The sequence below is a fragment of the Prunus dulcis genome, chromosome 1 (genome assembly GCF_902201215.1).
Source record: "Prunus dulcis chromosome 1, ALMONDv2, whole genome shotgun sequence".
NCBI lineage: Eukaryota > Viridiplantae > Streptophyta > Magnoliopsida > Rosales > Rosaceae > Prunus > Prunus dulcis.
The window spans coordinates 42,774,541-42,787,743 of NC_047650.1; the positions used below are offsets into that span (position 1 = coordinate 42,774,541).

Here is a 13,203-nt window from a genome sequence, read left to right on the forward strand (position 1 = left end):
ATTTCTTCCTTGACAAGTTGACATACACAGTGGAAGGTCTTGGGAACGAAGAAACTCCCAGATTTTTTTGCTGGTCATTTCACTACCCTTTCTTTCCTACCGTCCAACATACTCCACCAAAACCTTGATAAAACGCCAATGCATAGGGAAATTTTCCTTTGAAGTTTTAATTGCAAGGATCGGTTTCGGTAGTTGCAAACATATTAAAGCTCACAACAGGGATTTTTTCCACTAGGCTGCCAGCTGGATCTAGCCTATTGAAAAAGAGCCTTTGACTTATAGACCAGTGGTCTCAAATTTGATTTCTCACAGCACTTTAGTTGGTACGTGTGTGAGAAACCCCCTCGCTTATATTAAAAAAAGAATAGCAAGATTCAAGCACACAAGGTCTTTATTTCTTTGAAGCCAAGAGACTCCAACTCCCAGCAACTAGCGTATTTCAATTCTCAGATGCTTTGTTAGCACGGTGAGCACACCAACCTGAGAAGTGGAGGCACTTCAATCTAAAGCACCTCTACGTTTGTAAGTTTTTCCTTTTCTTTTATTCTTGTTAAAGTTCAGATAGTGAAGAGAAGATCTGATGATGCACGTTAATTTTTAAAGTCAAAATGACCATTAAAATAATAAACTCAAGGGATAAGTTACTGATTCATGTCGGGTTGTAAACACATTATTCAAGTGCTGAGTTTAGAATAAAACTAAAAATATGGTGACCATCAATTCTTTACTGCCCTCAAGTCAATTTCTCGTGAGACCAATCAGACCATGTAAGTACCATACATCCATATCCTCATCAGACTAATTAAGATTTAGGAAGACAAGATCTCCGCTGCTAACTCATCTATCTCTACCATAGCTTAGCCAGGAAAAAAAATCCCCATCTCTATGCCTAGGGAAGCCGGCAGAGCAGTGAAGCCCAACAATATACAGGAGGGTTACAATAGCTAGGGATCTGTCGTCAAATCAAATCAATGACCGAACAAAAACTTATCAATATAACCGAGGGAAACATTTGCATTTAAGCCTCAAACCTGAAGCACTAGCTTTCAAGAATCACTATGAAAAATGGCATCTTTAAAGAGAGGATGCTTTTAAGGTCCAAATTCTCAAACTCTAACTTCCACCAGATTCACATCATAGAAAGCAAGTTACCTACTGGAATACAGTCCGCTTGGAAGAGTGCACAGATCACACCTAATATCGGCTGCATTTCAAAGACATAAGAGTCATCTTCAGTATATGTTTAGTATTCTAAACAAGGTCATACAGAACAACATACAAAGGAAATCGAAAGTGTAATAGCATGAGACTAGCTCGCATCATGCTATATGGCAATACAGCAAGTCAGAATGAAGAGGTGACTGCAAAAAGGGTGTATAGGATAGGAGACACCGACAAATTTGCCCAAGAAAAATCTTCACATATTTTCCAACTTTTTCTTATGCAGAAAAGTTAACCATAGTTTGGTCACACAATACAACGTGAAGGCAATATCAGTGGAACTAATCAAACGGACTTGTTAGGCTCACTTAAATGTGATGACAAAAACAATCCCAAGTTGCTCAACACTGTTGTCACTTGATGTAAATAACAACTTACACCAAGGCAGATTTCCTAATATAACAAATACACTGACTTCGAAATGTTATTCCCCAACATTCATATTAACATCGATATTCCACTAAAACCTATTGTCAATAATTTACAGTCAACATAAACACGGGTTGTCCAAACCAAAATGACTCAACATCACACTATACCAACAATGATAACCCAAAAGGTAATGCCAAATTAATCACTGAAGGAATGCAAGTACAGAGGTAAAGGAATCTGATTATTATTATTATTTTTCCCAATATTTTGTTCTATGGTCCAACTAAAAAGCATGAGAGAGAGAGAGAGAGAGAGAGAGAGAGAGAGAGAGAGAGAGAGAGAGAGAGAGAGAGAGAGAAGTTAAGTTAAAGACAGTTAATAGAAAACAACTTGTTTTCAAAAATGCATTATGAGCTTGAAAGCAACTTCCCAGCAACATGGTGAAAGCGTTAAGATTGTCATTCAAGTAACAAATGAATGATAAATGCTTCAAATATGAACAATAACAGTACGAAAAATTTAACTTGGAACAGATTATTTCAAAAACAAAATTGAAATGAAAATTCAGTGGAAAAAGATTAGTCTAAAAGATTATTAGGTTATGGACCCAATTTGAAAGTTAATGACTTTTTTATTTTTGAAACAGCAGAAAAACGTTTAGAAGTTGAATCACTAGTCACAGCAAGAACAAAATAGCATAATAGAAGAGAAAATGCTTGGCACCAACATCTAATATACAAACTTAGTAACTTCGATACCTCAATTGGTGGTTATCCAGGGACAAGGTAAAACAAGTATATCAAGACCAAGAAGACAGCCATCACTACCCTTCAAACATAGATAGGGAAACCCATAAAACATAGAAGGCCCCAGAAATTAACTAACAACATGTATCTATTCTAACTGCTACACTTGTGAAAAAAGAGGAAAAAGAAAAAAGCCCTGATAATATTTTACGCATGAGCAGTTTTAAACACTACTCCAACTCCAAATTTCTATTTATATTTAGAATAGACTGGGTTCCAAAAGTTATGCAATTCATCAACTACAGTACAGTAAATCAAATCCATAAGCTTAAAACATATGCAAGTCAATGCGAAGGTAACTACGTGATATCAGGTGGTTCTCAATGGCACAATAAAAATGTTGAACATTTGTATCTGTGAAGATATTAGCTGTAGAAAGTTAAAACATCTAAGAGACATGAGACATATTAAAACATCTAAGAGACATGAGACATACCATCATCAGCCAGGCACCTCAGGTGTCGTTTAATATCTGTACAAGAACCTTGTTTTTCTTGCCCGCGGATAAAAGGAGAAGTTTCCCATCCACAATGTCTTGAGGTTCAACTCTCTTATTTTCATTATCAACTCTTGAGTTGTTCAAGTAAAGCCCCCCTTGCTTCAACAGACGCCGGGCAGCAGATTTGCTGTCAAGCAAACCAGACGACACTGAAAGATCAACAAGGGAGAGATCCAGGACCTGATTATAAGGGAAAGAACAGGATGGCACATCCTCAGAAATAGCTTGAATGGTTTTCCAGTCCAATTTAGTGTCCGCACCAGGCCTTAACGCCTCAGTTGCTTTGAGGGCCTCATCAAGACCATCTTGACCATGTACAAAACGGGTGACCTCCTCAGCAAGCCTGCGCTGAACCGTGTTGGGCAAGTATCCAGGCCCCTTCATCTCATTCTCCAACTGTTTGATCTCATCCATGTCCATGAAAGTGAGAATCTTAAGGAACCTGACCACATCAGCATCTGGAACAGAGAACAAATACTGATAGAATTTGTAAGGAGACAACATGGATGGAGAAAGCCAAACGGCACCATCTTCGGACTTGCCAAATTTGGTTCCATCACTCTTCAACAGAAGAGGGAATGTCAAGCCATAAGCAGCAGCATCAGCACGAAGAATCTTGCGTATGAGTTCAGTCCCTGCTGTTATATTTCCCCATTGATCGCTACCCCCAATCTGAACATTAATGCCTTCGTTCTGGAAAAGGTAGAGAAAATCATAGCCCTGCAACAACTGATACGTGAACTCAGTGTAGCTCATTCCTTGTTCTGATTCCAACCTCTTTTTCACACTCTCCTTCGCGATCATGCTTCCCACTCTCGCATATCGACCCACATCTTTCAGAAATTCTAACAACCGAACCTCTTTCCACCACTCATAATTGTTCAAGATGGAAATCCCACCCAAAATTCTTGTAATGTTATTAGAAACTCCTGAAGTGTTTAGAGACAGAGTGTCCAGGTCAAGCTCAGGCCTCTCGAAGCTCTTTCCGGAAGGGTCTCCGATACGGGCTGTGGCACCACCAATCAAAGCGACGGGGCGATGGCCACATCTTTGGAACCATGAGAGAACAATAATTCCAAGAAGGTTACCTAAGTGCAAGGATTCAGCAGTTGGGTCGAACCCACAATAGACTTTGAGAGGAGGGAGACTGGGGTCTGAGCAGGCCTGCCTTAGATGTTCACTGGTTAGAGATTCAAGCAACCCCCTCTCTTCAAGAATTTCAACCACATTTTGACGCCCAGATGAGGACCGCAAACACTTGACGGTAGAGAGAAGGATTGGGTTCCTCAAGTTATTACGGTGAAGGGTGGGTAACCTAGATGCAGTAAGGAAAGAAGGAAAGAAGAATGGAAGGCTATGGTAGTGATGGGAGAAGAGAAAAGCCCTTGAAGTGGCCGCAGCAGCCATTCTCATATTCTTAGGCTAGTAATGAACAAAATTTCCTGCAAGAAAAAGAGAAATTTTCAGCACCAATAACATTTCTTTAATTTGTTTTAGTCAATCAGTAAGACTAAGATAAGGGAATAAATACAAACTAATAACCAGACCCAAAAACAAAATACATGATGATACCAAAAAGTTAATCTTCCTCCTCTGCATAGGATTTCTAGGGCTGAGGGAGACTTTAAAGATCAAAATGATATAATTTATACTATGTATCTCATCCCACTTGGGGAAGGGGGCAATATGTGCGTGAAGAAAAGATAAGAAACCAGATACAAAATGAGGGATTTTGGGTTTTTGTGTTGTGGGGCTGATTCTGTGGAGGAAGGACCACGCTACAGGTACTCATTGACTCATTGAGAAATAGTCTTGGACATTGCGTTTTAGCATTCTTACATGCCCTATTTCACAAATAACAGCATTAACTGCGGCCAAAGACAAATATTCAAAACATTATCAAAGCTCCAATGCACTCAAAGCAGAAGTCAGATAATCCGATTATTAATTTCTACCGTATTGAAATGAGATCTACAGATAAGAAAACAATTGAATCATTCAACATTAACATTCAGAAACTAAACGAAAAATAAAGTTATCAACATTTGGAGTGTTCTTAATTTGGATATTTTTCGTGATTATTTTCATTGTGGGCTTTCATAGAAACTGTGCTTTGGGTTTGTAGCAATTCAGTTTTCACTATAGTGCCAATCTAAAGAAAGATAATTACTCTAATTCTACAATGACTTGTATACCAGAAACATTGTACAATTTAGCCCTTCTAGTAATCTAAGTTACATTCAAACTTGAAGCAAAATCATAATTTCTGTGATACACTGATATAAGGACAAACACAATTAAGCCACTGATTGGCCCAACAAAATTAATAAAGTATTGGGTGTGACATATGAAACCCAAGAGAATGAAATGCCAGATAACCGTGCAGTCCATACTTAATAGTCGTATAGCAGAAGATCTTGCCAACTAAAAACTTCTAACAAAATCTGGCATAGAACATCACTTACTTGCGATAATAATAAGCTCTTTCAATTACCAAAGGTGAAGAAACGTTTTAGTCATTGCTATATCTCTGTGCTTTTCCAATTATCAGTTCTTAGCGCTACTTCAAATCTTCCAAAGCACTGTTATTGAAAGGATTCAAAGACCAGACATTACAACTAAAAGGAAGCCAATTTATTCTTGAAATTGTAGTGCATGAGATATCTATGAGATTTATAAGTTGTAAAGGAATTAAAATTACAGTAACGTTAAAATGAGTAGCCAATTGAACAAATTCCACCCAAAACTCATATGGACCAAAGCCCAGAAGTACAGATTACAAGAAAATTAAGAACCAAAGCCTTTACATAGTACTTTTAAAGTAAAATAAGCAAAAAAATATTCAGAGAACCAAAATTACTGACATCTTAAGAAATGAAGAACTGAAAAGTTGTTAACTTTCTGTTGATTTTGCAGAAAAAGTGGGAAAAATAAAAAAGAATACAAAAATGCAAAAGCAAAAACCAGAGAACCCTAAAACCCCCTTTCTTATGTTTTGTAGATGAAACCCAAACAGGAATGCTTGGAAACAACGAACAAAATTGAGAGGAGTATTCCATATAAAACATTACACCATTCAACATACATTTTCAAACACAATCTGCTTAATTGCTTGCCATTATATTTGTTCTGTTTCATTGAATAGATAGAGGAATTGGGTGTGCTTACTATCAGGAAAAATGAGCAGAGAGACGAAATTTATTCTTGAGCTTGTAAAGAAAGGAACAGAGGGCTCAGTGGGACTGTGGAAAATCCCCAATGTAAGAGTTCTTCCACTCAAACCATCCCCACATTCCCATTCAGAGACAAGAAAACAAAGCATGGGACTTATTCAATTACAATGGAAAACAAAATATGGTTGACTGGGAAAGAAAGTGTTGTGTATGTAAAATAGAAAGAAGTGGACTTACTCCTTAAAGTTTATATGGGTATTATGTATGACAGGCAGTCATCAACCCAGTTATGCGAGGCAATTTGAAGATGGAAATGATTGTAAGATTTCATCTTTCTTCGCGGCCTTTTCTTCTGGCTAAGACAACTACTTCTGAAAAACGATTATATATGAAGGTAAGGTGAGGGGCTTTTTTGCCGGGGTTTGCTTTAATAGCCCTTGGATTGGATCCATGATAATTTGGTTAGAATAGAAAGAATGGAAAAAAAAAAAAAACAAATAAAAAAACAAATAAAAAAAAAACAAAAGAAACAAATATTAGGGATATTAGTGAAGCGAGCCACTTTTTCCTTCATATTAATTCGCTATTGTAAAAAAAGTTAGCTAAGTAAAAAGTTTGTTTCGTTACTTTTATCACTGTGTGGTTTTCAATTTCAAACAATTCGCATGGAAGGTTCGTAAATTTTTTTGATTTCCTCGTGATTTCCTCTTCTAAGGTATTTTGACTTGATCTAATCGCAGGCCCAATTCTCTTCTTTGTACAAACATTTAGTCTATGCTAAAGCACTTTTGGCATTCTAAATTGCTGTTTTGGTTCCATGTAGCATAATGAAAATCTCTGCATTGGATCAGAGTGCACACCGGGAACGTTTCCTTTCTGTCATTTGATATGTCCGATGAAGTATTCGGCAAGATAGCCGTACCACCAGAAGCTTCAGCACAAACAATTTCCCATCTTGCTCATGGACATTTCATGGTTTCAAGGTACAGAGAATCCCTTGCATATTATGAAAGCTCTCGGGAGTGGAGAAAGTGTTGGTTGTGGTTGCCTTGTTCACGTTCACATGTGGGTGATGGAAGAGTATGGTGTGGCCAAATCATGGGCTAACCTATTTGCAATATGCCTGGAACTGGATCTAGGCGTTTCTACACTGATTGGTTGTAGAAAAAGTGGTGAAGAAGTTGTGCTCAGAATCAGAATGATGGCTGACGACGGTGAATATCGGTCTATGAACCCTAAGAAACTTGGAATTGAAGGACAATACGGGTGTTATGCGGTCATGGATGATTTAACACGGAGCGTTGTCTTGCTTGACCAGCCTAATGTATTTACATACTAAAAGCAACAACATGTTGAATAATTTGATTTGAGTTAGAACTTAATTTTCACTCATTATGTGTTCTACTTTCAAAAGTTGAGGTTTTCTTTTTATGGGGGTCGGAACATCAAAACTCAAATCAAACAGCTGATGATGGAGGAGCTGTCCTTGAGACCACGAATCCAGGTTTGAGCATTGCCGGATCATTGCATTCTTCGTTATATACATAAGCCAATCCACCATGACTGGTCACATCCATTCCTGCCATCTCCTCCTCTGATGAAATCCTCAAGAGCTTCAACTTGTGCAGCAAGAAAAACAATGTTCCCATTGTCAAGCTCACAAACCCTACAATCACCACAATCTGAACCAAATGTGCAGCCAAGAGCTTTGCACCTCCTCCCATCAAAAGCCCATATGGCCTGTTTGGTTGCCTTGAATAGACTTCATCCACATAAGCCTTTTTGGCGAACAATGCAGTAAATATAATTCCCCATGAGCCACACCCTCCATGAAGCTGTGCTGCTTCTAATGGATCATCATACTTCAACTTCTCAGCAAGCTTGTTGCATCCCATCAAAACCCAAGCTGCCACAAACCCACAAATGATTGCAGCCCAAGGATCAACAACTGAGCAACCAGAGGTGATTGCTGCAAACCCGCCAAGCAGGCCATTGCAAACATCGGTGAGGTTCCAATGACCGGAGAGCAAGCGCTTCCCAAAGAGAGTAGTCAGTGCTGCTGAGCATCCAGCCATTGTGGTTGTCACTGCAGTTCTTCCTATTGCACTCCATTGTCCATAATAGGATCCACTCTCTCCATAGGCCTTGAGAATGTTGAGGAATGAGCCTGCATTGAAGCCATACCAACCAAACCAAAGCAGAAATGTGCCCAAAACAACCAATGTGCCGCTATGTCCACGCAGACTCACAGACCTACCTTCATGATCGAACCGGCCTATGCGGGGGCCTTCGATAAGAGCACCCCACAAGCCTGCTATGCCTCCAACCAGGTGAACAACACCAGAGCCTGCAAAATCAATGACCCCAGAACCAAATAAAAGATTGTCAGCACGAGCAGGGCTTGCCCATCCATCAGCAGACCAAAACCAATGAGAAACAATGGGGTAGACGAAGCCAGTCAAGAAAGATGAATAGATCAAGTATGCAACGAATTGGGTTCGTTCAGCAATGGAACCACTTGTGATTCCAGCAGCTGCAATGGCAAAAGCCCATTGATAAATAAAGTAACCGTAATCGAAAGACTGAGAAGGAAACTTGTTAAGGCCAAAGAAGTGTTGGCCTATGAAGCCATTGGAGGGGGTGCCAAAGGCCAAGGCAAAACCAAAAAGGTAGTAGAAGAGGCCGCCTGTGGCAGCGTCAAGGACATTGGTGAGCATTATGTTCATGGTGTTCTTGGCACGAACAGAGCCGGCACAGAGCATGGCAAAGCCGAGCTGCATCGCGAAAACAAGGTAGGCAGAGAAGAGAAGGTAGGTGTTGTCAACAGCATAGGCTGTGTCAACAAACTTGTTCGAAACGGCATCAAAGCGGCCGCAGATGTATTGGGCGGCTGCGGTGGCATTGGCAGCTGCACCCAAAAGGGGTTGGAGGTCAGAGGCTGAGCAAGAGATAGCAGCCATGGGAGAGACTAGAGGAGGAAGATGGGAATGTGGAGAGGTGGAGAATCTGAAGGCTAGTTATTGTGACAAAAAGATCCCAAGAAATTCCAGAGGTGGATGGCCAAGGATTAGGAGAATCTAACAGATTCCCTAGTGAAATAGAAGACCAGTGGAGACCAAAATTTCCTTAGGTCCGTAATTCCGTAACTGATTTTCCTCCTATTTTGGAGATCAGAAGCTGTAAAGCTGTTACATTCTGTACTATATATCACCACGTGAGAAATTTAACCAAGCTAAATGAACGTTTCAAATTTTAATAAATGCCAAAAGAAAATAAAAGGACATTTTAATGCGCCTGCTGTAAAATTCTTTCCTTTTGTGTATGAATAATTATGCAATGTATCATTACCTGCCTCCAATCTGTGAATATTCCATGCCTGATTGGTCAATTGCTATTAAAGTGTAAAATAAAAGACAAGGAAAAGTCTCAACCACAAGATGATAAAACAATCAGGAAACATACTTGATTTTAAAAAAAATTTGTCTATATTTGGGTCTTCATGTTTTTGGTACATGCACTAGCTCAACTAATAATAATACAAACATTTGGAAAGCTATCTCAATTCTACAACCTTGTGACTTCCCAGGGTTTTGCCACCACCACAGGCATTCTTGTGGAACGAAAACTACAATGCCTAGTTATATACCCAGGTATCACTAGCTTTGACTCGTATTGTAATAGACATCGCCTATCTTCAAGAGACAACCAACCAGCAACTCAAGGTGGAGGAGCCCATTTCCCAGCTTTGAACTCTTTATAGAAGCTGGAACGTTTAGAAACAACAAAAAACACTGTCCAGGAAAAACCAAACAATTGTCATAAGAAAAAATGAAAGGAATGAAACAATAGTAACTGTGTGCTAAAGACAGACCTGGGATCCCTGGAATAACAAAGTTAGGTTCTTTCAGAACATCATGAAGTGTTCTTTTCTCATTTACTTTCACCCATTTAGAGGAACCTTTGCCTGACGATCATCAGATAAAGAAAGTTAGGATAAACTTGTCAAGAAAACGAAATCCTAGGAAAAGGGGGCTCAAATAATGTTTCTTTGCAATTAATGAGTAGAATAGTTTTTAAAAATGGAACAATTTTTCACCCTACCTGCTGAGCTGCCATCATTAGAATTATCATTTGCATCATTTTCCTCATCACCGATGTTTTCCACATGAGAAGCTGCAGTGCCCTCTAAGAGACAACGAAGAATCTTTGTTGTTGACAGAGAAACTCCTGAACCTGCCTAATAAATCAAGGACATAGAAATTAGAAAATGCACAATTAATTTCGTCTTTAAAGATACAGAAAATTATTCCTTGGTGACATACCCATGAAGATATGGAGATAACTAGATTTATACAGGTTCATTCATACACCTCTTTTCCTACTCTTTGATGCATGGGCATTCACAGGAATCCCCAGTAGGTTCTATAAGTTGCACTTTCACCTCAATTAACCACATTGCAATACAAAGGAAAAGTTTGGCATCTCAACAAGCCAGTTGTTATCTCATGTCCTAACAATTGGAAACTAAGCAAACCAAATATCTAATCACAATCCTGCAGCATGCATTGCAAACTAAAGTCCAAGAAACATAACCTCAAAAGAGTGGATAGCAGCACCCTAGAATCGGATAATATGTTTATGTCAACCCAACAGTTATGGCTCATGCCACGACATCCAGTTCTACAGATTTAATAATTATCATCGCTTCATGTAGCTGATCTGGTCAAACTCCTGAGACTTAGCCAATTACTCTCAGAAGTCAAATATGATGCAAGCAATCCAAAATATAGATGAACTTGCTCATTTTCCTTTGCTAGAGAAGTTCAAAAATACAGAATATTCCGAAGATTCTTCAGAAAGCAACTTCCTTTTAATATTGAGTATATTTAAACCAAATCACAACAAAATAAAACGACTTACTTCATAGTATAATTCAACAGCTTCACGAGTGTAATTGTGTTCCTGATCCCATGACAAAGGCTTGCAGCTTTCTGAAAACATGTTTGAAAGTTCAGGAAACCACAAAATGCACGTATATCCAAAAGCATTGGTTGCTACATAGAAAACTCAAAGGCAATTCAACTTTAAAATATAACAGAACACTTTAAAAGAAGGATATCATGTCCAGATGAGCTGACAACATTTCAGTCTCACAGAAATCCTCAATGAAGTCACTGGACATAACCTCTGCATACAGCAGCAGAACTGGCCAATGTAGAATATTATTCTTATCTAACACAGGTTTTCTTAATCCTGTAAGTTCTTGATACATTGCCTTCCCAATTTTCAGTCCTCTACTTTTGATCGCGGAAACAAGGTCCTGCATAGTTTCAACAAAGAAATAAACATGAGCCTGAGAACAATCACAAACAGTTCATTCATAATTGTATCATTCCATTAGTAATATAATCAAACCTTAGCCTCTGATATAGCCTTGGAAACTTGAGCCTCACGCTGTTGGTGTTCCATCTTCTTTGACTCAATCTGCCTTAACAGCTTCTTTAGCTCTTCGTTACTTGGGTCATGCTTAATCCCATTTTGGCAATGCAAAGTTGATTCAGGCAACAAGTTCAATGCAAAAGACGCTTTGGCAGCTCGGTACAAAGCCTATTATCAAAACACATATTGCTAAAATCACAAAAAAGACTAAATATTCAAACAAAACCCATCTGAGAACAATAACATGGTAAAAAAATTGTGCACCTTGACATTAGTGGAACAGAGCTTAATTGCGTCCTCAGCATCAGTAAGAGCACGTCTGTAGTTACCAAGTAAAAGATTGACATGGGCCCTATTTGAAAAGAGAACAGAGGTGTCAGAGTCACTCAAAGCTTGCTGATTTATTGCTCTCGTGTAGCAATCTATGGCATCAGCGAAGTGCTTTTTGCCCATCTTCACATACTCGTTACCCTTGTCCTGCCAAACCCAACAAAAACAATATATATGAAAAAACAAAGACAATATAATCCTATCAAGTGCTTTTATTGTGTGAGAGAGAGAGAGAGAGAGAGAGAAAACCTTGAGTTCAATAGCAGTATTTTCTTTGAGAGCGGCTATGGCATCAAGGTCAGCTCTTTCGCTTTCGGTTTGGGGTTCAGAACCCTTTTCCATCAATAGTGCCATTGCTTCTTCGAATTCGCTTCTTTTCTATTTTACTTTCCTTGTTCTGCTGCTGGCAACTAGCGACTGCGAGAGAGGCAGAGTATTGCTAAAACCTTACGCAGAAGCTGGGACTTGCAGACTTTGCTGGGCTGAGTTTATGTTTTCTTATAGGCCTTTTATGTCATTTGGATTCTCAAGTTATATTTTGAGTGAGCCTCTCTTGAGGAACCTTAATTGAGGACAGATCTTAGCCGTTGGATGAAATTGGACGGCTGGATTAAAACATGGCTTTTAATAAGGTTTCGCGTAGAATCGGGTAAAACAAAACCCATACATCCATGCCCATCCCAAACAAATCAGAGCCATCCTCGCACAAGTCATATCATCTTCTTCATCTTCCTCTTTCTGCACCTTCTTCTCTTCTCTTCTCTTCTCTCCTCCTTCTCCTCTCTCTCTCTCTCTCTCTCTCTCTCTCTCTCTCTCTCTCTCTCTCTCTCCACATGTGAGTCTGTCTATGCCACCATGTGAGTCTCTCCACAGATCAGCCTGGAACTAAAATAAAAAATATCATGCACTTTTCAAGCTTCACTCTCCCTCATCCATAACCCAGCGATTCTTTCTGCTTCACAAGTAAACATTTTTTCAATCCACAAACGCCCAAAAACCCAGCAATTGCCAAAAGAACACCAGATTGACCTAAAAAAAAAAATACAAGACCGTGAAGTTAAGAGAGACGTATACCACAACTGAAGGTTTTTTTTCCCCCTTTTCAAACAAGCTGATTCAAGACAAACAGAGAAAAGATAATTTTGAGAGTAGATCGAATCTAATTAAATAAAATATAAATATCGGTTTCCTGAGAAAATCAGAAATTATATAGCCGTGCGCCAATACCCGGTTTTTAAAAATTTTTAAAATAATATTATAGCCGCGCCTTATTTTGACACGTGGACGCCTAATCACCGGGCGCGTCATCTTTTGATTTTTTTACAGGCTTTATTAAAAAAAGTATAGCCGACCGGCTTAACTG

General features: G+C 39.0%; 3 protein-coding genes across 4 annotated transcripts; all 3 read right to left on the reverse strand.

Moving 5' to 3' along the window:
• Positions 1 to 710: 710 nt before the first annotated feature.
• LOC117616356 (tyrosine--tRNA ligase, chloroplastic/mitochondrial) lies at positions 711 to 6,533 on the reverse strand. 2 transcript variants are annotated; one of them, XM_034345653.1, is made up of 4 exons: positions 6,309 to 6,454; positions 5,364 to 5,480; positions 2,836 to 4,340; positions 711 to 1,204 (listed from the first exon to the last, which is right to left on the reverse strand). In XM_034345653.1, exon 3 carries the CDS (start codon positions 4,309 to 4,311, stop codon positions 2,854 to 2,856), a length of 1,458 nt encoding a protein of 485 aa, XP_034201544.1. In that variant the 5' UTR covers positions 4,312 to 4,340; positions 5,364 to 5,480; positions 6,309 to 6,454; the 3' UTR covers positions 711 to 1,204; positions 2,836 to 2,853. The 2 variants fall into 2 exon arrangements, with proteins under 2 accessions (XP_034201544.1, XP_034201545.1); XM_034345654.1 differs by lacking the exon at positions 5,364 to 5,480 and having other exon boundaries at positions 6,309 to 6,533.
• Positions 6,534 to 7,528: 995 nt separating this feature from the next.
• Positions 7,529 to 9,034, reverse strand: LOC117614300 (ammonium transporter 1 member 4-like). The gene has a single exon (XM_034343061.1). It carries the CDS (start codon positions 9,029 to 9,031, stop codon positions 7,529 to 7,531), a length of 1,503 nt encoding a protein of 500 aa, XP_034198952.1. The 5' UTR covers positions 9,032 to 9,034.
• Positions 9,035 to 9,519: 485 nt separating this feature from the next.
• Positions 9,520 to 12,589, reverse strand: LOC117613813 (tetratricopeptide repeat protein 4 homolog). The gene is made up of 8 exons (XM_034342400.1): positions 12,090 to 12,589; positions 11,775 to 11,987; positions 11,487 to 11,678; positions 11,191 to 11,391; positions 10,992 to 11,072; positions 10,173 to 10,308; positions 9,943 to 10,035; positions 9,520 to 9,862 (listed from the first exon to the last, which is right to left on the reverse strand). Exons 1-8 carry the CDS (start codon positions 12,192 to 12,194, stop codon positions 9,789 to 9,791), a joined length of 1,095 nt encoding a protein of 364 aa, XP_034198291.1. The 5' UTR covers positions 12,195 to 12,589; the 3' UTR covers positions 9,520 to 9,788.
• Positions 12,590 to 13,203: the final 614 nt, after the last annotated feature.

Coding starts and splice junctions, on each gene's coding strand:
- LOC117613813 (XM_034342400.1), bottom strand. CDS start 12,194: ATGGCACTATTGATGGAAAAGGGTTCTGAACCCCAAACCGAAAGCGAA. Junction 11,988..12,089: donor ATACTGCTATTGAACTCAAG/GTTTTCTCTCTC, acceptor TGGGTTTGGCAG/GACAAGGGTAACGAGTATGT. Junction 9,863..9,942: donor TGTTATTCCAGGGATCCCAG/GTCTGTCTTTAG, acceptor TTTCCTGGACAG/TGTTTTTTGTTGTTTCTAAA.
- LOC117614300 (XM_034343061.1), bottom strand. CDS start 9,031: ATGGCTGCTATCTCTTGCTCAGCCTCTGACCTCCAACCCCTTTTGGGT.
- LOC117616356 (XM_034345654.1), bottom strand. CDS start 4,311: ATGAGAATGGCTGCTGCGGCCACTTCAAGGGCTTTTCTCTTCTCCCAT.